Source organism: Hyla sarda, chromosome 2 (genome assembly GCF_029499605.1).
Source record: "Hyla sarda isolate aHylSar1 chromosome 2, aHylSar1.hap1, whole genome shotgun sequence".
Classification (NCBI taxonomy): Eukaryota; Metazoa; Chordata; class Amphibia; order Anura; family Hylidae; genus Hyla; species Hyla sarda.
Window position 1 is genome coordinate 303,316,695 of NC_079190.1, and position 27,350 is coordinate 303,344,044.

The 27,350-nt window shown below is 42.1% G+C and overlaps 1 protein-coding gene across 2 annotated transcripts in view; it reads left to right on the forward strand.

Annotated features, from left to right (window-relative positions):
• CACNA1S (calcium voltage-gated channel subunit alpha1 S) overlaps nt 1-27,350 on the forward strand; it is a 727,186-nt gene that overhangs the window by 309,268 nt on the left and 390,568 nt on the right. For both annotated transcript variants that reach the window (XM_056557608.1, XM_056557607.1), the window contains 4 exons: nt 9,084-9,216; nt 9,361-9,490; nt 22,917-22,976; nt 23,067-23,173. In XM_056557608.1, the coding sequence (XP_056413583.1) occupies nt 9,084-9,216; nt 9,361-9,490; nt 22,917-22,976; nt 23,067-23,173 (430 nt within the window). The remainder of the gene's footprint in view (nt 1-9,083; nt 9,217-9,360; nt 9,491-22,916; nt 22,977-23,066; nt 23,174-27,350) is intronic.

Genomic DNA, 27,350 nt, shown 5'->3' on the forward strand with positions numbered 1-27,350 from the left:
CTTTAGGTATTAATAACTCTGGGATGCTTTTACCTTTCATTTCTTCCATAGTGATACATTTTCGTTATTACTTGCATCATTTTTTATAAAAAATGTAATCAAAATTTTGAAACTTTAGCATTTTTCTAGCTTTGAAACTCTCTGCTTGTAAGGAAAATAGACATACCAAATAAATTATATATTGATTCACATATACAGTATGTCTACTTTATGTTGGCATCATAAAGTTGACATGTTTTTACTTTTGGAAGACATCAGAGGGCTTCAAAGTATAGCAGCAATTTTCAAATTTTTCACAAAATTTTCAAAATCAAAATTTTTCAGGGACAAGTTCAGTTTTGAAGTGGATTTTAGGGGCCTTCTTATTAGAAATACCCCATAAATGACCCCATTTTAAAAACTGTACTCCTCAAAGTATTCAAAATGACATTTAAAAGGTTTGTTAACCCTTTAGGTGTTTCACAGGAATAGCAGCAAATTGAAGGAGAAAATTGTACATAGTGCACTCTCACTCCTTGTTGTGCACCCGCAGAGCATTTTACGCCCACATATGGGGTATTTCCATACTCAGGAGAAATTGCATTACAATTTTTTTTCCTTTTACCTCTACTGAAAATAAAAGTATGGGACAACACCAGCATGTTAGTGTAAACATTTTTATTTTTTTACACTAACAGGCTGGTGTAGCCCCCAACTTTTTCTTTTCATAAGGGGTAAAAGGAGAAAAAGACCCCCAAAATTTGTAGTGCAATTTCTCCCGAGTACGTAAATACACCATATGTGGCCCTAAACTGTTTCCTTGAAATATGACAGGGCTCTGAAGTGAGAGAGCGCCATGCGCATTTGAGAACTAAATTAGGGATTGCATAGGGGTGGACATAGGGGTATTCTACGCCAGTGATTCCCAAACAGGGTGCCTCCAGCTGTTGCTAAACTCCCAGCATGCCTGGACAGTCAGTGGCTGTCCAGAAATGCTGGGAGTTGTTGTTTTGCAACAGCTGCAGGCTCCGTTTTGGAAACACAATACTCTTTTCATTTTTATTAGGGGGGACAGTGTAAGGAGGTGTATATGTAGTGTTTATTATGTGTTAGGGTAGTGTAGTGTAGTGTTTTTAGGGTACATTCGCAGCTAAAACTTCAAGAAACTTACTTACATTCACATGGGGGGGCAAACTTCCAGCTGTTGCAAAACTACAACTCCCAGCATGTACTGATCGCCAAAGGGCATGCTGGGAGATGTAGTTATGCAACAGTTGGAGGTACGCAACTACAACTCCCAGCATGCCGAGACAGCTGTTTGCTGTCTGGGCATGCTGGGATTTGCAGTTTTGCCACATCTGGAGAGCTACAGTTTAGAGACCACTGCACAGTGATCTCCAAACTGTGACCCTCCAGATGTTGCAAAACTACAAATCCCAGCATGCCCAGACACCAAACAGCTGTGTGGGCATGCTAGGAGTTGTAGTTTTGCAACATCTGGAGGGTCACAGTTTGGAGATCACTGTATAGGGGTCTCATACTGTAGCCCCCATATGTTGCTAAGCAACTTACCGGCTTCCGTTGGATACAGGGAGCCAGCCGCACAACATCGCTACCCGACGATCTCCACCGTCAATCGTCACCTCCGCCGCCATGGATGGGTAAGTGGACTTTTTCCCCGGTCCTCTGTCAGTTTCCCCGTTCTGCCCCATCCATTGTGGGTGGGCAGAACTGGGAACCTGAAAGTTAACCCCCCCACCCCCGATCTGCTATTGGTCATCGCGTCTATACGACCAATAGCAGGGATAGGAGGGGTGGCACCCCTGCCACCTCACTCCTATCCTTTCAGGGGGATCGTTGTTGTCTTGGACAACCCCGATCCCCCTGATTTTCCGGTTCACCTGGTCACCATAGACCTGTATGACCCGGAATTGCGCAAATCGCAGGTGTGAATTTACCTGCGATTTGCCGTGATCGCTGACATGATGACCCCCCCCCCCCCCCCCCCGGGCATTTGCACAGGATGCCTTCTGAATGAGTTCCGAATGGGACCGGAATTCCCCATGATGTACGCGTATATCATGGATCCTTAAGTACCAAGGTGTCATGACGTACGTCAAGCGTCCTTAAGGGGTTAAGGGGTAAACCCGGGTGCCTACACCCTGGTTAACCCCTTAAGGACAGGCTCCCTTGGCACACCGGACTGGTGATGTCATGTCTCCATGTACTGCAACCTGGGAAAACCAGAGACCTGAGTAATTTTGTATGTTGTTAAAAATAAATATTGGGGCGAAAATCACAGAAGAATTGCGAGACCACTGTCACACACAGGTACAGACACTATATTGTGAACCGCACTAACTTTACAGCCCCTGTAGCATAGTCAAATTAAAAAAATTCATGTGATGTAGCGCTTTTTCCTGGTTCCTGTGAGCTGAACTGGAAAAGTTAGCCAAACCCAAAATAAAAGTAAGTAAACTTGTCCATACTTATTATTGTAAAGTTGTCTGTACCACTAACTTCAGCCAAACCAGCAAACTATGGAAGCGGTCCAGCTTTGCCCTGACAGATGATATCAGGGCACAGTTGGACATGTTGGCTGAGCAATAGCTATAACAGGATGGTCTCCCCTCCCCCTCCTCCCAGCATCCCGTTCTGGCCCTCAGCACATGAGAAGATCTGAATTATCGTACAGGCGGCCTCAGTCCTCTCCCAGACTTCACTGTCACCCCCCCCCCCCTCCCCCCCCCACACACACATCCTGTCAGTAGTTTCTCCCCACTATACAAAGCACTGCGGGCTGCACTATAGTGACAGGGAGGGGGTGGGAGCCTGTGACGTCACATCACAAACTGGAACCTACACAAGTAAAATAGGGATGTGATGCTGGTATGCTCACAAGAACTACACAACTTCTGACTGCTGATGCAGGGTAAGATTACCCAAAAAAATTGAGGAAAAAATATGTATTGGCCCTGTGGCAATACATCTGAAGTCGTTTTTAATTTGCTCCTGAAATGTTTATCCGGAGTACGCCTTTAATTATCCTGATATAAACTGGGAAACTGAGAGATTTTTGGCTACAGCTAAAGATAATTCTGTCCCAAATAGTGCAGGACCTGACCAGAAAGGATGCGCTACTGTACTAAATTATAACCTACAGACCTGACAGAGTAAATAATGTGCAGAATGGTGAACACACCTGGAAATAGTGACCACAATATAATACATTTCAACTTGTCTTTCAATAGGGTGTTCTGTAGAAGAGCCACAAGAACAATGGGGGGGGGGGGGGGGCATTTACAAAGAATGGTGTGAATTTTCAACAGTTTTAGAGCCCAAATGTCGTGGTGAAAGTTGCAGAGTTGCTCCAAATTTATCAAACGTTGCACTTACTTGATGAATCAACACAAAACTGCTCTACTTTAGTCTGCTTAAATGTTGCAGAGAAGTGGCAGCTCTGCAACAAATGTTGCACGGACACTAATTCAATTGTCGCGTAGAGTTCTAATTAGGCAGGGTTGACTCGCCCTGTGATAACTTCTAAATCTGGCTCGTGCGATATTTCTGCGACATTTTACAAAATGTCACACACACACGTGATAAGTGACCACTGCACAAAGTGCTCTAAATAAGAACACTTCATGGTAATGAAATTTAAATGTTCTAAATGAAATGTCACAGAAAATGCAGAACGGGGCCAGCCTGCGACTTTTCTTGAGACAAATTTAGATGAAAAAAGCAGTCTAAATGGTTTAATACATTTCTCTCAATGAACTTTAGGAAGGAAACTTTTGATCAGCTTATAGCATCCCTTAACAATATTGATAGGGATAATGTGGGAGATTTATCAAAACCTGTCCAGAGGAAAAGTTTAATTTTTTCAGAGGCAGATAGCAATCCGGTTGCTTTGGGCAACTCAGAAACTTTTCATCTGGACAAGTTTTGATAAATCTCCCCCTATGTCCTCAAAAACAAATACAAGGATATATATATATATATATATATATATATATATATATATATAAAAAAAACAAAAGTAGAACACAGAGGCAGCGCAACCTGTTCCGTTACTCAATGATGCAGTCAATCACAGAGAAATAGAAAAGCCAGGCTTGTGACGCGATCCACCAGTCAGGACGAGTAGAAGATTAGTACCAAATACTTTTATTTGCCAAACATGACGCATTTCAAGGCTTTGGAGCCCCTTCTTCATATGTATATATGTAAGCCTATACAGTTGATGAAGGCACTCCAAAGCCTTTAAACACGTCATGTTTGGCAAATAAAAGTATTTGGTGCTAATCTTCTACTCATCCTGACTGGTGGATCGTACCGCAAGCCCAGCTTTTCAGTTTTTTTCGTGATTGGCTGTTCCCTTTCGGTGGGGAAATCTCCAGACCGATGCCAGGAGGGCTGTACCATGCTTCTATCATATGCTGTTATTGTGGTCATATCTCTAACACAACCTGAACAGATGAGCAGACCTCTGTAATTTAAAGGTTCCCCCTGCCCTGAATTCATCCTATTGAAATTGATGGTATTGCACCATGAGGAGCTCTGTTTTTTTGTCATAGATTGATGTTACCCAATGATAGAAATGGTATATGTTGGTGTCAATACACTGCCCACCTTTTGGTGTTGTGCTACGAGCATAACACCAGATGTCACCTTAGTATATAACATAGTTTGTTCCCGGTAAGGAGCTGCCTGCATCCACCCCTATCCAGAGTCCTGGGACAGTAGTAGAACAAAGACTTGTAGCAGAGTCCTCTGCATTCACTTTGTGGGGAAGGTAATAAGAAGAAACCAAGTCCGGAAAGAAAATAATAAAATTAAGACTTTTATACATGCAGATAGGACAACGCGTTTTGAAAGGATTGCTCCCCTCTTCGTCAGGTCCGCATCCTGACAAAGGGTGATTGGTGCTGTCTTGGACAGAACCAATCACTCTTAATCACCAGAGACCCTATTGGCCCAGAAAAGCTGTGATTTAAGAGTCTGAATTGGCCAGCCAATCATGGCAATGGCCGATCTCAGGACCCCCCTGCACGATGTGTCGGGATGCCTGCAGTCATTTCATTCCAGACACCACCTGGCGCGCAGTGGTGACCTGATAACAGGTACGCCCTTTGTATTTAAGTACCAGGACACAAAGGTGGTTTTAACTTTAATGACCGGGACCAATTTTTCAAAACTGGTATTTTCTAATTGTTTCTCTTTAAGTGGTAATAACTTTGACATGCTTTTACTGATCAATGCGATTCTGAGATAGTTTTTTCGTGATATATTGTATGTTATAATAGTGGTAAATCTTTGTTAATACATGCAGAAGTTTTTTTGTGAAAAACTCCAAAATATTGTAAAAAGTATTTTTAAAGAGTACCTGTCATCAAACCATATTTTCTATACTAACTTGGATTATATTCCCTAACTACTCCTAACACCCCTCCTGCCATCATTTTTTTTTATAAGCTTTAAAAAGCTCTGTATCATACCTTTCCACTTGCTCAACATTGTGTGAGCTCCTGGCAGAAGAAAGTGGGCGTTCCCCAGCAGGCGCAAAGTCACTGAAGCCTTCTGAGGGCTGTGCCTCGCCATGCCCCGAATGGACTTCCTAAGTTTGGTCTTCTGCCAGGCTAGGAGGAGACCAAACTAACTGTGTGACTTGTGGCATAGAACAAAACAGAGCCACCTAGTGGCTGTCTTTTCAATCACATTAAAAACAGATAAAGGTTGAGAATTTTAACAGCAAGTAAATAGCAAAGTGCCTTATAATTAAATAATACTGGCGATGCCGCTGGTGGATTCCAGACGGAGAGGAAAAAAACTGGATAATTTTGGGGTGCACACCACTGTTAACAGAAACCATGGATGCCGTGGGTTATGCTTGTTGTTTTATTTCACATAGACAACGTGTTAAGAGTGCACCCCAAAATTATCCTGTTTTTTTCCTCTCCATCTGGAATCCACCAGCGGTATCATAAGTATTCTTCAGTCACCCCTTGCAGGTGGATCCGAGTCCAGAGGCAGTCACACACTGTAATCTTAATGCTACAATAGATGTTGAGCTCTGAGCCCAACATCTCCAGGTACGTAAGGAACGATTGTATATTACCTGTCTCACCCTTGATAACGGCACAAGGCAGCGCCTCGTTTGTCTGTTTTTTGTTTCTGCATAACTCCTTATAATTACAAAAGGAACAATATAGTAAAAGTTTAGTTTGACAGGTACTCTTAAAATAATTTTTTTTATTGTACTCACTGCATGGTATAAATTGTTATCTTTATTCTGTGGGTTGGTACAAGTATGGCGATACCCAATTTATATAACTTCTTATGTCCTTTTTTTCTTTTCACAATCCTTTTTTTTTCCCCTTTTGTGTGTTGTCCTGCTCTGACAGCCATAACGTTTTTATTTTTCAGCCATTGTGTGAGGGCTTTTTTTGTATTCGCAGGACGAGTACTTTTTTCGGTACCATTTTTGAGATACATGCTACCTTTTTATCATTTTTATTTCACATTATGGACCAAAATTAGTGTTTTCTTGCACTTTTTTGTTGTTTTATTTTTACAGTGTTCACCATTTGTTATAAATAACATTATAATTTTATTTTACAAGTCATTATGAATGTGGCAATATCTATTATGTATAGGTTTGGGTATTTTTATCTGTTTTGGGAGTTAACACGGCTTTATTGGGAAATTGTAATTTACTTTTTTTTTACACTCTAATTTTTTTTTAAAAACCTTTTATTTTTTATACTGTTCTCTTTTTACAGGTTATCTGTACTGAATCACATCTTAACTGTCCTTCTGGCCTATGGCTGGATCCTCACAGGCTGCCATACCAGGCAGACAGGAGGCCATCAGCTGGCCTCCTGTTGCCATGGCAACCAACTGGGCCCTGAAATTGCATTGTGGGTTTGCCATGGGGAAAAGAGGAAGCCCTCTCCCCATGTCAATCTCATAGATAGGTGTTCAGGACTGATCACCACATCTCTGAGGTTAATATTGCAGAGATCGTCACGATCCTGGTCTCAGCAGCTGCGACCGGACCCCGGCTGTGATTGACAGCCAGGTCCCGCTGCCGATTTCCTGCAGCGCATTGCGCTGTGCAGATCGCTAGGTCATATGCATACAACCAGTTGCGTGAACATGTCAGCAACTGGGATGTATGCATACGTCCTGCGACTTGAAGGGGTTAAGGGTGTGTTCCAACCTTCAGTTTTTAATTTGAGATTATTGAATTCAAAGCTGCCAGGGACAGATATTAACAGGTGCACACATATTAAGTAAAGACTAAGGCCCCTGGCACACTATGGAACAAGATGGCGCTGCTGTAATTAAATGGCTTTGACGCTACAGACCTGCGCCTCCCGATTGACGGCAATGCAGTTCTGCGTGGATCCCACTGAACAAATGATATGTTCATTTGAATTTCTGTGGTGAAAAATTTCACTCCGTAAATTAAGCAATATGCACAGTGCAGCAGAATCCTATAGATGACAATAAGAACTCTTTTGCACCAGAATCTTTGCCCGGAATTTCTAAGTAGTGTACAAGGGGTTTAAGGCTTCTCATTTCAAATCCATTCCTGGATTTGTATTCAATTATTGCAAATAAAAACCTGAATATGGAAATGTACCCTCAGGCTATGAATACACATTTGTTATATACAAGCAAATAAATATACATTTACTTTTGTGCAATTGTTAATTGACATACTGGGGAGGCATGGATAATAGTATGTAAATTAAAAGGGTACATTTTGATCTGAACACTCGGAGCAATAGGCCATGATTGTGATGTCACGGCCATGCCCCTCATGATGTAACGCCACGTCCCATCCATTCATAGACATGAATGGAGAGGGCATGATATGACATCACAAGGGGTGTGAACCATGACGTCACTGCCGCAGGAACCACTGCCGCAGGAACCCGGCGTTTATATAAAACGCCTGGTGCTGCAGGAGATCGCAGGGGCCCCAGCAGCGGGACCCCCATGATCAGATTTCTTATCCCCTACCCTTTGGATAGCAGAGGAGTCCCCTTTAATGCACAATTTCTATACTGAGGGAATGTTTCCCTGTTTATGAGTTGTAAGACATTCTGATTTTGGCAAGGGTGTTATTTGCTCTATTGGTATAATTTTGATGCTAAATAGATTTGTATTGTCAAGTTGTAGAGTGCCTGGGCATGCTGTAATTCAGCCAACATGAAATGTTGATGTTAGATCTATGGTAATTCATGTTTTTTCTGAAAGTTAGAATGAAAACAAAGGAACAATAAACAGAATTCCACCACACCCTTAGAAAATAAAAAAAACGTAGTACAATGTGAGAACATTTGATTTGTCTTCAAAAAGCCTAAAAATATCTGGGGACATTGGCACTCAAGTTGTTGTGTATTTTTTTACAATCTAATGCTAAGTTTACACGGTCATTGGGGTCTGACTCCGCAAAGGGTTTGTTCAGCTTACTGTTTTTTGCAGTAAGTGGACCCTGACACCACCCTTACTTGACTGGACTCTGTCTGGTGTCTGTTATTTTACAGCAGTTAAAGGACAACTGCAGTGAAATAAATTTGTAAATAAGTGTCTGATCGTGGGGGTCCGATCGTTGGGACCTCCCGCGATCTCCTGAACAGGGCCCTGGCATTGCCGCGCTGTGCGCCGGGTAATGCGTATGTCATACAGACACGCCCCCATACAACTGTATGTGAGAGGCGGGGATGCACAAACGCTGCATCCCCGCCTCTCCCATAGAACTACATAGTGGAGGCTTGTCTGCCGCTGCGACATGCTTCGGGCGGCACACCTCCTGCCCAGGCCCCGTACAGGATATCGTGGGTGGTCCCAGTGTTCGGACCCCTCGTGATCAGACACTTATGCCCTATCCTGTGGATAGGGGATACGTTTATTTTACAGCAGATTTCCTTTAAGCAAGTTAAAAAAAAAAATAGGACATTCACTGTTTTTTTCTCTGCTTAACTACCGTCCTTTTGACAGACTGGTCGATGGAGCCCCCTTTACTGGAACACAACGCCCATGTGAACAAGCTCTTATGCCTTTCACTCTATATTTGTTTGCCTGTGTTTTAGGTGATGATGAAGAAGAAGAGCCTGATATCCCTCTAAGTCCTCGTCCTCGCCCTTTGGCAGAGCTGCAGCTAAAAGAGAAAGCTGTGCCAATGCCAGAGGCCAGCTCATTCTTTATTTTCAGTCCAACAAACAAGTATGTCCTTTACCCGTAAATTATCAATTTCAGTGATGAAAATTTTTTTTTTATCATATTTTTTGTCCAGTTGTTAGTTTTTTGTAACTTGCTTTTTATTTCATTCTGTTTACTTGCTTTTTTTCTTTTTTTTTATGTTAACAGAATCCGAGTGCTGTGTCATCGCATAGTCAATTCTACAACATTCACCAATTTTATCCTGCTTTTCATTTTACTAAGCAGTATTTCTTTGGCAGCTGAAGATCCTATTAGAACAGAGTCTTTCAGTAATAAGGTGAAAAAATTTCTTTTTTTTTTTTATTTACTGATTGATTGTGCATGTAGCAGTTGAAGAGAATACATTTTCCACAGTTTTCTTTATTTGCCTGACCCCTTAAGGACGCAGCCCTTTTCACAATTCTGACCACTGACACTTTACGCATTAATAACTCTAAAACGCTTTTACCGAATATTCTGATTCTAAGATAGTTTTTTCGTGACATATTCTACTTTATTTTGGTGGTAAATTTCGTTGTTACTTGCATCCTTTTTTGGTGAAAAATCCCAAAATTTCATGAAAATTTAGAAAATTTTACATTTTTCTAACTTTGAAGCTCTCTGCTTGTAAGGAAAAGGGATATTCCAAATAAATCACAATATAATACACATTTTATTTTTAATCACAAATACAATATGTCCACTTTATGTTGGCATCATAAAATGGACATATTTTTACTTTTTGAAAAAATTAGAGGGCTTCAAAGTAGAGCAGCAATTTTCAAACATTTCATGAAAATTGCTAAATCTGAAGGGACAGATGTTACAGAACTACAACTCCTAGCATGCCTGGGCAGTCGAGGCATGCTGAGAGTTGTAGTTGGCAACATCTGGAGGGCTACCGTTTGGGCACCACTGTTTGGGCACCACTGTAACAGTTGTCTCCAAACTGTCACCCTCCGCATGCTGGGAGTTGCAGTTTGGCACCCACTAGGAAGGGCAGCAGTAAATACTTACTGCCCCCTTCCTTTCGCCCCCCCCCACCATTGTTTCGCTACCTTCGCCGCTGATCTCCGCCGCCATCTTCTCCCCCCGTTCTGCCCGACATCCAGGGGTCAACCCACTGTCCTGCGCTGCCATTGGTCAGAACTAATTTCTGACTAATGGCAGGGGATAGGAGGAGATCACAGCACTGTGACCTCGCTCCTATCCCTCAGGATGATCGGGGCTGTCACTGACAGCTCTGATCATCCCTATTTTCCGGGTGATCGGGTCACCAAAGACCCGATCAGCCCGGAATAGTAGAAAATCGCATGTCTGAATTGACATGCGATTTTCTGTGATCGCCGACATGGGGGGGGGGGGTCTCAGGCTCGGCTAGCGGTGGGGACCGGAATTCCCACAGGCATATGCATACGCCCACGTCCTTAAGGACTCGGGATGCAGGGCGTATGCATACGCCCTGCGTCCTGAAGAGGTTAAATTACAGATTTGCCTGCGGAATTATGCATCAGGTCTGAGCGATCCTACAGCCGACCAGAGATTCCGTAGTGTGAACATACCCTAAAACTGTGTACACCAAATAAATGACTTAAATGACCTGCACCACATTGTAATGTGCTTTAGATATGTTGCACTTTGTAGACACTTTTGTACCTTGTCATAAACAAAAGAGCACGTACGTCCACTCACCGCTTTGCAGAGGTAGAAGCGTGTCGGGTTCCGGTTCATGGGGTGCTGGGTCACAGCATAGGCACAGATGGATGGCGCTCAGAGGCAACGATGGGCCGGCGTTGCTTCCGAGCGTCATCCATCTGTGCCGATGCTGTGACCCAGCACCCCGTGAACCAGACCCCGACACGCTTCTATCTCTGACAAGCGATGAGTGCATGTACGTGCTCTTTTGTTTATGATTTATTGATACTTCATACGTTTGTGTATGCACCCCGCAGGAGGTATAGAGTAAGGTTGCCAAGACTACGCTGCATACCACATACAGGAGAAGCTGTCTCTCGTGTACGCTCCCCTTTTCTGTCTCACTACTGTTTTACTTTGCACCTTGCTTGACAAGGGAGCCTGGTTTGCGGAGAAATAGGTGTGAAAACTGGTTTAGCTTAAAGGAGTAGTCCAGTGCTGAAAAACGTATCCCCTATGCTAAGGATAGGGGATAAGTTTCAGATCGCAGGGGGGTCTGACCGCTGGGGCCCCCTGTGATCTCCTGTATGGGGCCCCTGCAGCCCGCGGGAAGGGGCGTGTTGACCACCGCACGAAGCATTCAAATCTATGGGATAGTGCTGAAGGACTACTACTACTCCCATCATGGAACAGACTTGTTTCCATGATGGGAGTAGTAATTCCCTGGCTGCAGGAATCTGCAGACAGCTGGGGAGGCTACATTAGTGTTTGTACTACTACCCCCATCATGGAATAGAGACTCTTCCATGATGGGGGTTGTAGTACAGGGGCTGAGGGATTGATCGCAATGGGTTTCACTTCTGAGATCCGATGCGATCCGAAGTTATTAAGCAGGGAAGCGGGCGGCATGGGCAACCTTGCGATGTATCGTGTGTTTTAACTTTCATTTTTGAATCCCCCGTGGGGAGCCCTGAATGGCTGGTACCGAGGAGCCATTCAGGGCTCTCAGCAGGAGATTTAAAAATGAACATTGTGAGTAGCAGGGGGCCATATCTATATTAAAAGCGCTTTGGGGGGCAAGATATATAGCGCTGTGAGGGTACATTATACTTGCGCTCCCAAACACCGGACGGGCTCCCTTCCACTGCAGGCGTTTGTTTGACACCTAGTTCCACACAGCAGTGTTTTTCTTTGGCCCTATCACTATCACTGTTCTGGACTAACACCGCAGTGAAGGATATAGAGCCACTTGTTTGTATAGTATTTGTACCCCCATTCATCAGGCATTGTCCTACTTATCAGGGTATCAACCCTGTGGGGGCTTGTGCGTCTGAAAAGGCAGAGCATTCCGCTGATTGCAGTGTTTGATATTATTAGTTTAATTTGGTTGCCATTGACAACAGCCACATTCCTATATATATATATATATATATATATATATATATATATATATATATTAAGGTTTTTGGAGCCCGCAAGCAGCAGCCTCATTTTTCCATTATGTGTGAGGCATTGTTTTGATCGCTATAATTAGGTTGCTACGGGTTACCACATATAATAATTCTTGACTCATTTTTCCTATTGTGGCCATACACTGCTGGCTTCTTGGAATTTAGATCATTGTTTATTGTACATCTACATTATACATTATTCATGCTTATATATACCCCTGATGAAGTCTGGTCTACATTATACTCCAACCAGACAGAAACGCGTTGGGTTGGCAAATAGGGGCATGTGTACAACTATTTGGTTAAATTGATATAACATATCGCCTGTAGATAGAATCAGGGAGCAGCTGACTTGTTGCTTTATTTAGGTGATAGTACTATTATGCACTTCATTATTGGTGATATAATCTTTTAACTTTATAGTTCATTAAAAGCTAAGTTTTAAGGCACCTATCTCCTATACTGTCATTACATTATACTTGCGCTGTGGGGGGGGTACATTATACTTGTGCTGCGGGGGGTATATATTTATTAATGCACCAGCGGGGGGTATATATATATATATATATATATATATATATATATATATAAAAATGCGCTGCAGGTGGCATATTATAAATGCGCTGGGGGGGGGCTAGATGTATAGGCTATATGTCTGCCACCACTGCAGCGCTATATATTTTGTCCCCCAAAGCGCTTTTAATATAGATATGGCCCCCTGCTACTCACAATGTTCATTTTTAAATCTCCCGCTAAGAGACCTGAATGGCTCCTTAGTCCCGGCCATTCAGGGCACCCCGCAGGGATTTAAAAATTTAAGTTAAAACAAACGATACATTGCAGGGTTGCGGAGCATGCCGCCCGCTCCCCTGCTTAATAACTTCTAATCGCATCGGGTCTCAGAAGTGAAACCCGGTGCGATCAATCCCTCAGCCCCTGTACTACAACCCCCTTCATGGAACAGACTGTTCCATGATGGGGGTAGTAGTACAAACACTAATGTAGCATCCCCAGCTGTCTGCAGACTCCCGCAGCCAGGGAATTACTACTCCCATCATGGAAAGAAATCTGTCCCATGATGGGAGTAGTAGTAGTCCCGGCTGTGGGAGTCTGTAGGTAGAGGTGTTATGGCCATACATGAGGGATGTTATTTATTCATCCATTAGCACCCGTTATTTCATTTGTTATTATACATCAGTTTTCACACAGAAAACGGACCTTTAATAACGGATGAATGCTCATAGTGTGAAAGCAGCCTAAGTTACTTCTATAATGGGGCAGGAGGGAGAGAACTCCCCCTTCTACATTGTATCAGGTTTTTAGCATGCAGTAGGAATAAAAGTGACTCAAGCATGTTTAAAACTTTTTAAATGTTGCTCAAGTGGGTTCTATAATTAATATATAGACCCTACTTCATGGGGTCTATATATGGGGTTTAGATCAAGTTCAACCTAAAACCCTACAGTGTTGAACTGTGGAAGACAAAAAAATAAAAAAAATAAATGAGCTCTGCAAGGCAAAAGGTGCTCCTTTCCTACCATGTGACCAATCAACAAAATATAGCATAAGAGGGGTATTACCTAACACGAGACCAAGAGCATAATAAATAAATAAGAAATATTTGGGTTCAGTCCTTTCATTTCAGAAACTGTGTACAATAAATATGTGCCACAAATGATGCACTTGTGGAAAAAAAAGCTAATCAAAATTTTTAACACTGACTTTCTAATAGTTCCAGCCACACAATACGGACGTAAAGTACTTACTACTGCCTTATGTGAATATTTCAGGAGGTGTAGTTTCCAAAATAGGTCAGTTCTGTGGGTGCAGTATCCTTCTTCCAGCTCCAATGCTTTGCTGTCATGGAGTGGGGTCTATAATTCATATAATGATGTGCTAAAAGCTAAAGGGTGTTCCTTTCCTTTACAAACATCAACATTTGGACTAAGTTGGGGTAATGCCTATCACAGGCAAACAGTGTAATACATTTTAGGGTGCATTTCAGAGCTATGTATGAAAAATATATCCCACAAATGCATTTATGGAACAAAAGGGGATATGTAAAACAGCTCAATCTCACCACCTTTTTGGGAAACATTCCCTAAATGTCACCTAGTTTAAAGAAACAAATTATTTTATTCAGCTTACATCAATGCGCAGTACAAACAAGGCATAGCAGGGGAGCTGTAAGCAGGGCAGAGAGCCTGGACTGGCTACGGCCGTTTCACACCAGTAAGGTGCTTTTTCAGGCCTCCACTGAAGAAGCACCTTATTGGTGTGAAACGACTGTTGCCAGTCTACGCTCTCTGCTGCGCTTACAGCTCCCCCGCTATTCCTTGTTTGTACTATGCTTTGTTGTAAACTGAATAAAATAATTTGTTTCTTCACATTAGAATAAAGCAACAAGAAAAAACAAAACTGGAGAGCAGACTTTCTATTCACTATACATCCAGAAACTTATTTGAACTAAAAGCTCACTTACTTCACCGAGGGGAGTAATTTGAATCACCACTCCCCTCTAGCCGGCATGCTTGTCGGAATCTCCTCCTTCCTTGTCTTAACCTCCTCCTTCCTAGGTTTTCATCGGGACTTCTCCTGATTAATTCAGACCCAAAGCTTCGGTCTAATACACAGTAACAATTTATTACACAATTCAGGTATACAAATCCGACACTTTGCGGGACATAGCCCTTCCTCAGGGATTATAACACACTAACATCTATGTACTCTCTATATAATATTGCTCCTTACAGACCGTAAATGACCTTCATCCAGCTCAGGGCGAAAATTTAATTAAAAAATTCACAAGATATGAATATTGCTCCTGACAGACCAGAAATGATGTTCGTCCAGCTCAGGGCGAAAAAAAAAATAAGTATGAATAAAAAACAAATTCATACCCTTTCAATTGCTTCATTAAGACCATTAGGGAACAAGGTATTAAGCTTAAAAATATAAAAACTTTCCCTTCTGCATAATGTAGTGAACCTTCTCAGATTATTTTTAACCTGTTCAACAGGTGTTACTCTCAACAGGTCTGGGTTTCCTTCATGGTACTGCGCAAAGTGCCTAGAATCACCATGTTTTTGGAATTTATGTTTGATGTTAAAACGGTGGGAATTTATTCTTGACCTAAGTGTTTGGGATGTCCTGCTAACATACTGAATGCCGCACCAACACTCCAAAACGTATTCTACATAGCTACATAGCTACTTTTATTTTTACATTTTTGTTCACACAAGGATAGATGCAGTTTGCTGGGCTATAGTTTTTGCCCTACGGTAAATAAATATCGGCTTCTTACTATTTTCACCTATAACTTCTTTTAAATATGTGTGGTTCCCTAAAATGGACCAGTACTTATGCTCTCCATTTATGTATGGATTTAGGTATGGTTGAATGTGCAATTTTTTCCGGATGCGTTTGTACTGACTGAAATATACGTTTGTTTTCCATTTTTTATAATGTCCACATACCTTTTAGTCAGTACAAACGCATTCGAAAAAATTGCACATCCGACCATTCATTCCACACCTAAGCAAAAACCATCCAAAACCGTTTTCTGGATATCGGAAAAGTATTCACAATGAGGCCTACAACAAGACAAAATCACTGAAACAAAATTACTGTTTAAATCCTCAAACTAAAAACCCTGAAAACCCAGATACCAAAAAAAGGATCAAACTCAATTTCATCACCACCTACAATTGCTCCCATAACTCAATCAGTTCAGTCCACCAGAAACACTGGCACATACTCCAATCCTGCCCAGTACTGAAACAAGCCCTCCCCAACAAACCAGGCATCACCTTCAGACGAGCACCTACCTTAAAAAACATATTAGCTCCAAGAAAACTCAGACACCACACAAATCAGAAAAGTACCTCAAACACAAAACCAAAAGGAGCCTTCAGATGCGGAACAAAAAGATGCTTATGCTGTACCACCATAAACAATAACCAAAAAACCTTTTTCAACAAATCTACCAAGGAAATTTTCCCTAAACTGCAAATCCAGCTGTGTCATTTACCTAATCACCTGCATCTGCAACCTGCAATACGTGGGAAGAACCACCCAAGAATTACACCTCCGACTGAACGAACACAGGAACAACATCAAACTCAGATTCCTCCTTCACAGTTTATCAAAACATTGCCACAAAAAACATCCAGACATAACCAATCCCATCACCATATGCCCCATAGACCACATCCCAGCACATAGAAATGACAGATTCACAGCTCTAAAAAAACATGAGATGTACTGGATCTACCGCCTGGAGACGCTCCAACCCCAAGGTCTAAACAATGCCACTGAGCTCATAATGTAATTGTTCCTTCATAGCCACAATCCACCTCCCAAAAAGTCCCACAAAGTCCCCCACCACATCAATCAACCCAACAAATCCAATCACCTCCCACAAAAAAAGACCAAAGCTTTTGAATAACCATCCATTAAAATTAAAACCTTAAAGCCTATTCATTCACTACACTATCAATTCTACACTTTTTCAACTCACTCTCCCCATAGAAAGAAAGCCTATGTATTACAATACTGACATCTAGTGGCTGTCACTACAAGCTATTTCCTCCTCACTGTCATTCATAGTTAAAGAGTAGCTCCCACCATCCTTTTTTTTTTCTGTCCCTGCCTATTGCCCATCTGTCCCTAACCCCCTCCCTGCCTTTAACTTTGTCTGCCTGGTATAGTGCTCACTTACCAGGCAGACTTCCCCAGCAGGCACGACGTCACTGATGCCTGCTGGAGCCGACACTTCCGCCCTTAGTTCATCTATACAGGGTGCCTCCAGCTGTTTCCCCACTACAACTCCCAGCTTGCCCTGACATCTATTGGCTGTCAGGGCATGCTGGGAGTTGTAGTGGTGAAACAACTGGAGGCACCCGGTGTTGAAAACAATATATCTTCGTTACGCTACCCCGAACCCCACCGCGCAACCCGCTCTATCAAACCCCCCTGCCTGCCACGCAACCGGCTCTATCCCCCCCACACCACCCTGAAAATAACTTACTGAAGTGCAGGACAGTCCTGAGGCAAACATTCTAATGAGACCACAAACTTAACCACAAAGTACATTAATAACTTCCCGAAACCATTATCCACTTAACCTATTGACCAAAGCTGTCATCACAAGTTAAAGTTACACCCTAGACATTTCAACTACAATTTCAATTACAGTTCACTGCTGGACTCCCATTCACAGCCCAACCGAGCTCTCAGCTGCTTAGCTTGCAAAGATCTACACATCTTAATGTTGTTCAATGTTGACTTGTAACATTAAAATATCTTCTTTTTTTTTTTTATCCGCCACTGCTTTGACTCCTTTGTCCTGGGGAATGTTGGAATATAACGAAACAACATCCGTAGTAATTAAATAAAAATTATTTTCCCATTTTATATTTTCTATTAAAGATATCTACAAGACTCTGGTCAGCTGCTATGAGGGTAAAGATACCACATAATTCCGCATTCGGTCTACATATTATCCCACCCCACTAGTCAGGAAATTCACTCCTGCCACAATTGGCCTTCCTGGGGGTCGCTCTGAATTTGTCTTCAGCTTTGGTAAAAAATTAAAGTATGGTGTAGCTGGATTCTCTACCTTCATAAAATCTCTTTCTGATTTATGCATAACTCCTTCTTCATAACCTTTTAAGATCAATCTTTCTAATTGCTTTTTAAAAACATCATTCGGCTCTTCTTTTAATATTTTTCTTCACCTATAATTTGCTGTGTTTCTTCCAAATAATAGTCCTTTGATAAAATCACTACCCCCCCCCCCCCCTTTATTCGCTTTCTTTATTATAATCTCTTCATTTTCCTTCAGTGATCTCAAAGGGGTTATCCACCATAAGGTAATTTTAGTATGTACCTGGCAGACAGTAATGGACATGCTTAGGAAGGATCTGTGCTTGTCTTGGGGCTAAATGGCTATGTTGTGAGATTACCATAACACTGTGGCTAGCTTTTTGTGAACTTGTATTTCCTGTTTGATTTTTCTTTTTTTTTAACTACAAATCCCACAATTCCATTTTCCTCCCTCTCACACATCAGCCACCCCAGCCATTGAAACATAAATGAGCTGCATCCATTTAAAAGACCTGTGGTTTTCAATCAGGGTGCCTACAGTGGTTGCATTAGTTGCAGATTGAACTCTCTCCCACCAAGCGATCACTCCACCCATTGAAGCAGACAGGCTTCCTGTCATCAGCTGTAGAATGAGTCCGGTCTTGGCCGCATTGCAACCTGGCAAAAATCTGAGACAACAGTCATTTTGTATGATGTTAAAAATAAATAGTGGGTTTAAAATCACATACGAATTGTGAGAAAACTGTCACAGTTACAGACACTATATTATGAACTACACTAACTTTACAGCCCCTGTAGCATAGTCAAATAAAAAAATCCCGGAATACCCCTTTAACACCATTTTCTCTCTCATAGTTAAATTCCACTTTTTTTTTTTGTTTCCATCCTTAGAGTTATTTACACCTATGTTTTTAAAATCATTAAGAACCATTTCATAAAATGTTTCAATTAATTGTCCCTTACTGTGGACAGGAAAAAACTTTCCTGTCCACAGTAAGGGACTTATTAACTAAACCTGATACTATAGTGGTATTTAACAAATCTTCTGTGAGTTTCTCAATATCTCTATCACACATTTGTGGAACCTTATATTCTTCATTCAAAGTAAAAAACGGGGATTGGTTCTTTTTTCTTTTTCATTTGGAAAATACGCTTTAAGGTCAATTTCCTAACAAATTTGTTTAAATCCAGAAACGCTTCGAATAAATCCATATCTACTGACGTACAATAGAATAAACTCTTTTTCAGGACATTAAATTCTTCCCACGTATCTTCATGATTAGATAATTTAAAAACCCCTCCCTAACTCAAATTTATGTTAATAGGATTCCTCATACATGTTAATAATTTTCCTGTTACGCCGAGCGCTCCGGGTCCCCGCTCCTCCCCGGAGTGCTCGCAGCGTTCTCCTGTTTGTTCGCAGCGCCCCGGTCAGACCCGCTGACTGGGAGCGCTGCGATAATGTCCCTAGCCGGGATGCGATTCACGATGCGGGACGCGCCCCCTCGTGGTGCGCATCCCGACACGCTTACCAGACTCGTTCCCCGTCTGTGCTGTCCTAGGGCGCGCGCGCGCTGGCTCTTTGCGATTTAAAGGGCCAGTGCGCCAATGATTGGCGCATGGTTTTAATTAGTGTGTTCACCTGTGCACTTCCCTATATTACCTCACTTCCCCTTCACTTCCTTGCCGGATCTGGTTGCTATTGTGCCAGTGAAAGCGTTCCTTGTGTATCCCAAGCCAGTGTTCCAGACCTCTTACCGTTGCCCCTGACTATGATCCTTGCTGCCTGCCCTGACCTTCTGCTACGTCCGACCTTGCTCTTGGCTTATCCCTTGTACCGCGCCTATCTCAGCAGTCAGAGAGGTTGAGCCATTGCCGGTGGATACGACCTGGTTGCTACCGCCGCTGCAAGACCATCACGCTTTGCGGCGGGCTCTGGTGAAAACCAGTAGCAACTTAGAACCAGTCCGCCGGCACGGTCCACGCCAATCCCTCTCTGACACAGAGGATCCACCTCCAGCCTGCCGAATCCTGACATTTCCTCTCTTAGCCTCTTGTACTCTTTTCCCCTCTCTTTTCCTTCTTCTTCCTCTTAGTCCTCTAACATTAGTCTCTTCTCGGTTCTCAGGCGACCTATTGGGGTGAAGAAATCAGTATGTTTCTTTGGACTGAATCCCATTATCTGAGACTTCTCTGTTCTCTTTCTTAAAGACAAAGAGAGTGAGTGTGAAGAAACAGTGGAGTATAATCATTCCCTTAGTTCCATCAGAAAGGGAGAAAATATAGGCTATAGGCTCTATCCGAGCCATGAATGAAAACAACATTTGAAGAGAGAAAGTAACGATCGGTGATGATCGTCGCAGAAGTACAAACAGCACAAGCACTCAGTCCGAGGAACACTACAATGAAGAGAACAGAGAAGGCTCAGATAATGGGATTCAGTCCAAAGAAATGGACGGATTTCTTCACCCCAATAGGCCGTCTGAGAACCAAGAAGAGACTAATGTTAGAGGACGCAGAGGAAGAAGAAGAGGAAGGAAAAGAGGGGGAGGGGGAAGAGTACAAAAGACTAAGAGGGACATTTATCAAAGTTTGCTTATGTATTCTTTTTTTTAGTAACTTTTTCCTTACTTTTTTTTTGCTTATGTGTGACTTATCAACTGCTTTCACCCTGTTGATTATTTTCTTTCACGTAAGCAATTTTTCCTTTTTTACTTTGGTTGTAGCTTTTTCTGCTCCACGTTTGAGCTGGAGTAAATTTTGTCAATTTTTAACCCTGTTGCGACTTTTTTTGCGCAGTTGCGACTGTCGCAGTTAATAAATACCTGACTACCCGTAGTCCATTTTAAAATTATTACTACGTAGTAAATTTTTGGAAAACTTGCTTTTCTCGCTTTCCAGTCAAAATGTCGCACGAAAAATCGCGTAGTCGCAGTTGCGACAATTTTGTGACAATTATAGTAAAGAAAACCTGACTAAACCCGTTGATAAATGTCCATAAGTGTTTCTAGACACTTTGCACAGTACCATGAGAGTAACACCTGTTGAACAGGTTAATAATAATCTAAGAAGGTTCACTACTTTATGCAGAAGGGAAAGTTTTTATATTTTTAAGCTTAATACCTTAGTCCCTAATGGTTTTAATGAAGCAATTGAAAAGGTATGAATTTTAATTGTTTTTTATTCATTCTGTGTTATTAATTTATTTATTTTTTGCCCTGAGCTGGATGAATGTCATTTCCAGTCTGTCAGGAGGAATATTCATTCCTTTGAACTTTTTATTTTATATTCGCCCTGAGCTGAATGAACGTAATTTCTGGTCTGTCATGAGCAATATTATATATAGAGTACATAGATGTTAGTGTGTTATAAACCCTGAGGAAGGGCTATTTGTCGGATTTGTATACCTGAATTGTGTAATAAATTGTTACTGTGTATTAGACCAAAGCTTTGGGTCTGAATTAATCAGAAGTCCCTATGAAAACAAAGGAAGGAGGAGGTTAAGACACTGGGAGATTCCGGCAAGCATGCCGGCTCGAGGGGAGTGGCGATTCAAATTACTCCCCTCAGTGAAGTAAGTGAGCTTTTAGTTCGAATACGTTTCTGGATGTATAGTGAATAATAAGTCAGCTCTCCAGTTTTGTTTTTTCTTGTTGCTTTATTCTATAAATCGGGGATGAAGATTCTGAACCGAGAGGATGGTAGCGGATTTAAGTGAATATTCACACTTGGATGCGATTTTGGATTAGTGAGTGGTCAGCCTCTGGTGACTACTCACGGAGTGTAAGTTTGAAGTATCTTAAAGATTGTATTATATGTCTGAGATAGCAGGAAGATTGAAGACTGCTCCCAAATAGTTTTTTGCTTGCATCTTGTATTTTCTTTACACTAGGTGAGTGCTCCATCTGTTCATTGTCGCTACCTGGATCTTGCCAATATACCTATACTATATATGTACTTTGTGATGTTGAGCACCACGGATTGTGTGATATCAGGACCTTAACATGTATAGCTTGGGAGAAAGACAAGACAGAGGGGATATGATAAAAACTTTTAAATACATAAAGGGAATTAACACAGTAAAGGAGGAGAATGGGAGAGATTTATCAAAACCTGCCCAGAGGAAAAATTGCCCAGTTGCCCATAGCAACCAATCAGCTCGCTTCTTTCATTTTTAACAAGGCATCTGCAAAATGAAAGAAGCGATCTGATTGGTTGCTATGGGCAACTGGGAAACTTATCCTTTGCACAGGTTTTGATAAATCTCCCTAAATATATTTTAAAACTACCCAAAAGGACACTGTTTTAAATTTGAGGGGCAAAGATTTAAAAAAAAAAATAATAATATGAGGGAGGTATTTTCTGAGTAGTGGATGCATGGTATGGTCTGACACCAACCGTGTGACAGGGACATTTTAATGAATCTACTTAATGTAAATTTACTTGGGCCAGTAGTTTGGTGCACAGTGATTTGCCATGGTTCTGTGAAGTTTTTAGATACAAAGGGGGATATTTATCAAAACTGTCTATGTCCCGCATCAATATAGACCAAACTACAGAGCGTTAGGCGGGTCTATTGTGCGCCTAATTTATCAAAAGTCTCACGGCTCTTGATAAGTTCTGTGCACAGACTTCGGGATCTATGCTTTAGACCGTATTTAAACCTGCTCTAGCATGGTGTGACATTTCGGCGTACTTTCAGCCGATGCGACTTGTCGCTGAAAAGTCGCTTTTGATAAATTCAACACCAATGCATTTTTCTGTCTAAAATAGACTAGAATGCATCATGTTCTAAAAATCCTCTGAAGCAAAAGTCACAGAAAAGTCGCACATATTTAGACTGCGACTTTCTATGCGACAAATTTAGAAAGGAAAAAACAGTCTAAATCCTTTGATAAATATCCCCCAAAGTCATTATAGATATAACAAATTTTTTTCCCCGTTACACAAACTATTTCATGTAAATACGCCATTAAATAAGAAACAATATAAAACTGTGATTTTTATTAACCCCTTATATATTCATTTCAGATTCTTTCTTACTTTGATGTTGTTTTCACTGTAATTTTTACAACAGAAATTGTCCTTAAGGTAAGGATATATCTAAAATAATCTCACTGCTCCAACCCTTTCTCTATTTTTTATGTGTCTTACTTAACCATTTTTTCTTTCTTACCATAGATGACTGCATATGGTGCTTTCCTGCATAAAGGTTCATTCTGCCGAAACTATTTTAACATCCTCGATCTATTGGTTGTTGGAGTCTCTCTGATTTCAAGTGGCATCCAGTGAGAAATAGCTAATGTTGGCTTGTTTGACAATTAGCTGATATATGCCGATGCCCATGATAGACTGGCAGCCCCCTCCCCCCATTCCTTACATTTAGAGCAAAAAGAATACATGACTGAGCATTAATGAAGGGATCAGAGGTAGCTGTTGGCTAACAGCTATTGCATGTGTATGCTTCGATTAACATTTTGCACAAGATGTGCATTAGACTGCATTGATAATCATTAACACATTTTAAACTCAGAACCTAAACGGTTCTGCGATCGTTTTATGCACGGCATGTCCCACCGGTAATGGTGGACATCAATCACAATGATGCCCTTTAATAACACTTCAGTTGCTTTGATTAATACTGATTATAGAATCTGAAGTATTATTGAAGCTTAGTTAGACACCTGCAGTGTAACCACAGGGTGTCCAAGGAATGCAGATGGTGGCCGGAGGTCTCCTCACCTGACTTCTACTGCCCTGCTACAATCTTTTTTTATGGTCTCTAGGTATGGTGAATGGCGAAAACGTAGAAAAAAATCAAAAATTGCTGCTTTTTGGTCACATCACATACCAGAAAAAAAATTAATAAAAAGTGATTAAATAGTTAAATATACATGTTAATTTACATATAAAACTACAGATCACAGTGCAGAAAATAAGCCATCATACAGCCCTGTATACAGAAAAATTAGAAAAAAAAGTTATAGGAGTCAGAATAGGCCAATTTTTTTTAAATAGTAAATATGGATATCATTTTAATAGTATTTACCCACAGAATAAAAATAACAAGTCAGTTTTACCATAAAGTACACTGCCCTAAAATTAAACCCTCCAAAAATTGGAAAATTTAGTTTTTCTTTTCAATTTCCCCACAAAATAATATTTTTTTTTGTACTATTTGCATTGCAAAAGACAAGCCATCATATGTGTCTAAAGATGGAAAATATATTAAAGCATTATGAGGGAGATTTATGAAAACCTGTTCAGAGGAAAAGTTGCTGAGTTGCCCATAGCAACCAATTACATTGCTTCTTTCATTTTTGAAAAGACCTGTGAAAAATGAAAGAAGCGATCTGATTGGTTGCTAGGGGCAACTCAGCAACTTTTCCTCTGGACAGGTTTTGATAAATCTCCCCCTATGACTCTGTCCTAAAGGGGTTAAACAGCACACTTTAACGGACACCCAGCTCGCACACTTACTCTTTCAGTTGTTTTAAAACAGTCTGGGGGCGATTCATCATTATGGGGGAGATGTATCATTGCATTTAGACCATTTTTCACGTCTACAAATTTTGCGCAATTGCGCTTTTTTTGCATAGAGCTGCGTTTTTTTTGGTGGACAGTTTTCTAAAGTTGTCACCAGTTTGGTCTACCGTACACCACCTAATCCAGTGGACTGGTATTTATCAATTGCGCAAAAAAAAGTAGATGCTTTTTTTTGCGCAATTGCGCTTTTTTTTGCAAGAAAAGTAGTCTAAACCTAAGAGTGCTACCAAGGACTCGTAGAAAATGGCAGACGGTGGAAGATGTAGGTGGGGGATGCAGGAGCTGTCTCTCAGCACTGCAGTACTACAACTACTCCCATCATGGGACAGAATCTGTCCCATAATGGGAGTAGTTGTAGTACCACAGCGCTGAGAGACGCACATCCCCCGTCTGCGGGACTCTATTGTGACTGTTAGGACTACTACTCCCATCATGGACAGACTCTGTCCATGATGGGAGTTGTAGTCCTTGGACTGAAGGACAGATCGCAGCAGGTCATTCTCCAGAGACCCGCTGCGATCTGCATTTATTAACTTAAAAAGACGGCGGTACATGCGGCTCCACTGCGCTGCCGCCGGCTCCCGTATGCAGATGTCACGATTCATAATCCCCGCCGCCGGGAGACCGGAGCTCTGATTGGTGGAAAGCTATTCACCACTATTAGCCAATCAGAGCTCCTGTCTTCTGGCGTGGGCGTATGAATTGTGACAGGTCTATACAGGGGAGCGAGTGGAGCCGCTTCTACAGTATATAATTGTTATGTGTACTGTACCCCCCGCCCCCAGACTAATACTGACCCCTTCTATAGTGAGCGCTGGGACCGCTGTGTGATTGACAGGTCCCCAGCGCAAGTGTCCGGCCCCACTGACCTTTATATGTTATAAATCTTTATGATACACACTGCCCGTCCTCCTCTTCTTTCTTCTGATACCGGAGACGCGCGGCTTCTGCTTTGACTATAGTCAGAGCGCCCCCTGCCGTTGTCTGGCCCCAGCCCCGTGCAGTGTGGAGGCAGGGAGGGGGCGCTCTGTCTATAGACTATGATACAGAAGCCGCGCGTCTCCGGCATCAGAAGAATGAAGAGGAGGACGGGCAGTGTGTATCATAAAGATTTACAACATGTAAAGGTCAGTGGGGCCGGACACTTGCGCTGGGGACCTGCCAATCACACAGCGGTCCCAGCGCTCACTTTACAGGGGGTCACTATTAGTCTGTGATGGGGAAATACACATAACAATTATATACTGTAGAAGCGGCTCCACTCGCTCCCCTGTATAGACCTGTCACAATTCATAATCCCCGCCAGAAGACAGGAGCTCTGATTGGCTAATAGTGGTGAATAGCTTTCCACCAATCAGAGCTCCCCTCTCCCGCCGGCGGGGATTATGAATCGTGACATCTGTATACAGGAAGCGGCGGGGAATGCAGTGTTGTCGCCGGCTTTTTAAGTTAATAAATGCAGATCGCAGCGGGTCTCTGGAGAATGACCTGCTGCGATCTGTCCTTCAGCCCGAAGACTACAACTCCCATCATGGACAGAGTCTGTCCATGATGGGAGTAGTAGTCCTAACAGTCACAATACAGTTTCACAACTGGGGGATGTGTAAGAGTCATCCCTCAGCACTGCGGTACTACAACTACTCCCATCATGGAACACAACATTTCCCATGATGGGAGTAGTAGTCCAAGGGCAGACTGACAGATCTCAGGGGTCTCACTCTTGACATCATTAGGGGGCGGAGCTTCACAGTCCAGGCCTGAAGCCAGGGTGGTAAGTATGGCTCTGTTCTCATTATGCGTTTTGCATAATGGGAACAGAGCCTTTTTGGCAGTGTGTTCCCAAACAGGGAGACTCCAGCTGTTGTTTGCCTACAGCCCCCATGATGGGAGTTGTAGTTTAGCAACAATTGGAGGCTCCCTCTTTAGGAACATACTGCATTATGTGCGCTCTCTCGAGGGGAGAGCGCCAAAAATGTATTGACCCATTTTTCGTGTTTTTATTTTCTTGTCATTTCAGATAAGTGATTGCAGAGGACTACCTGAGATTCGGTGGAGTGTGACGATGACTAGCATTTTTTTTATGTCAATAAAAGGGTTAAGGAGGGCTGTGGGGGAGTGTTTTTTTAAATACATTTTTTATTTCATGTGTTGTGTTTTTTATAATTGAAATTTCAGGCTTAGTGGTGGAAGCCGTCTTGTAGACGGAATCTATTACTAAACTGGGCTTAGCATTAGCCCCGAAAACAGCTAGCGCTAACCCCCAATTATTACCCCGGTACTCACCACCACAGGGGTGCCGGGAAGAGCCGGTACCAACAGGCCCGGAGCATCAAAAATAGCGCTCCTTGGCCTAGGCGGTAACAGGCTGGGGTTATTTAGGCTGGGGAGGGCCAGTAACAATGGTCCTCGCCCATCCTGGTAATGTCAGGCTGTTGCTGATTGGTTGGTGTCTGATTGACACTGAAAATATGGGGAAGCCTATGTGTTGTTGTTTTTTTGTAATAAAAAAAAGTGTGTGGTTCCCCATATTTTCAGTGTCAGTCAGATACCAACCAATCAGCAACAGCCTGACGTTACCAGGGTGGGCGAGGACCATTGTTACTGGCTCTCCCCAACCTAAATAATCCCAGCCAGGAGCGCTATTTTGACACTCCAAGCCTGTTGGTACTGGCTCTTCCCGGCAACCCTGTGGCGGTGGGTAACGGGGTAATAATTGGGGGTTAGCGCTAGCTGTTTTTGTGGCTAACGCTAAGCCAGGCATTGAAAAAAAATGTATTTAAAAAAAAAAACACTCCCCACACAGCCCTCATTAAATCTTTTATTGACATTAAAAAAAAGCTGGTCATCATCGCAATACACTGAATCTGACGTAGTCCTCCCCATTCACATATCTGAAATGAGAAAAAAAAAAGGTTAGGA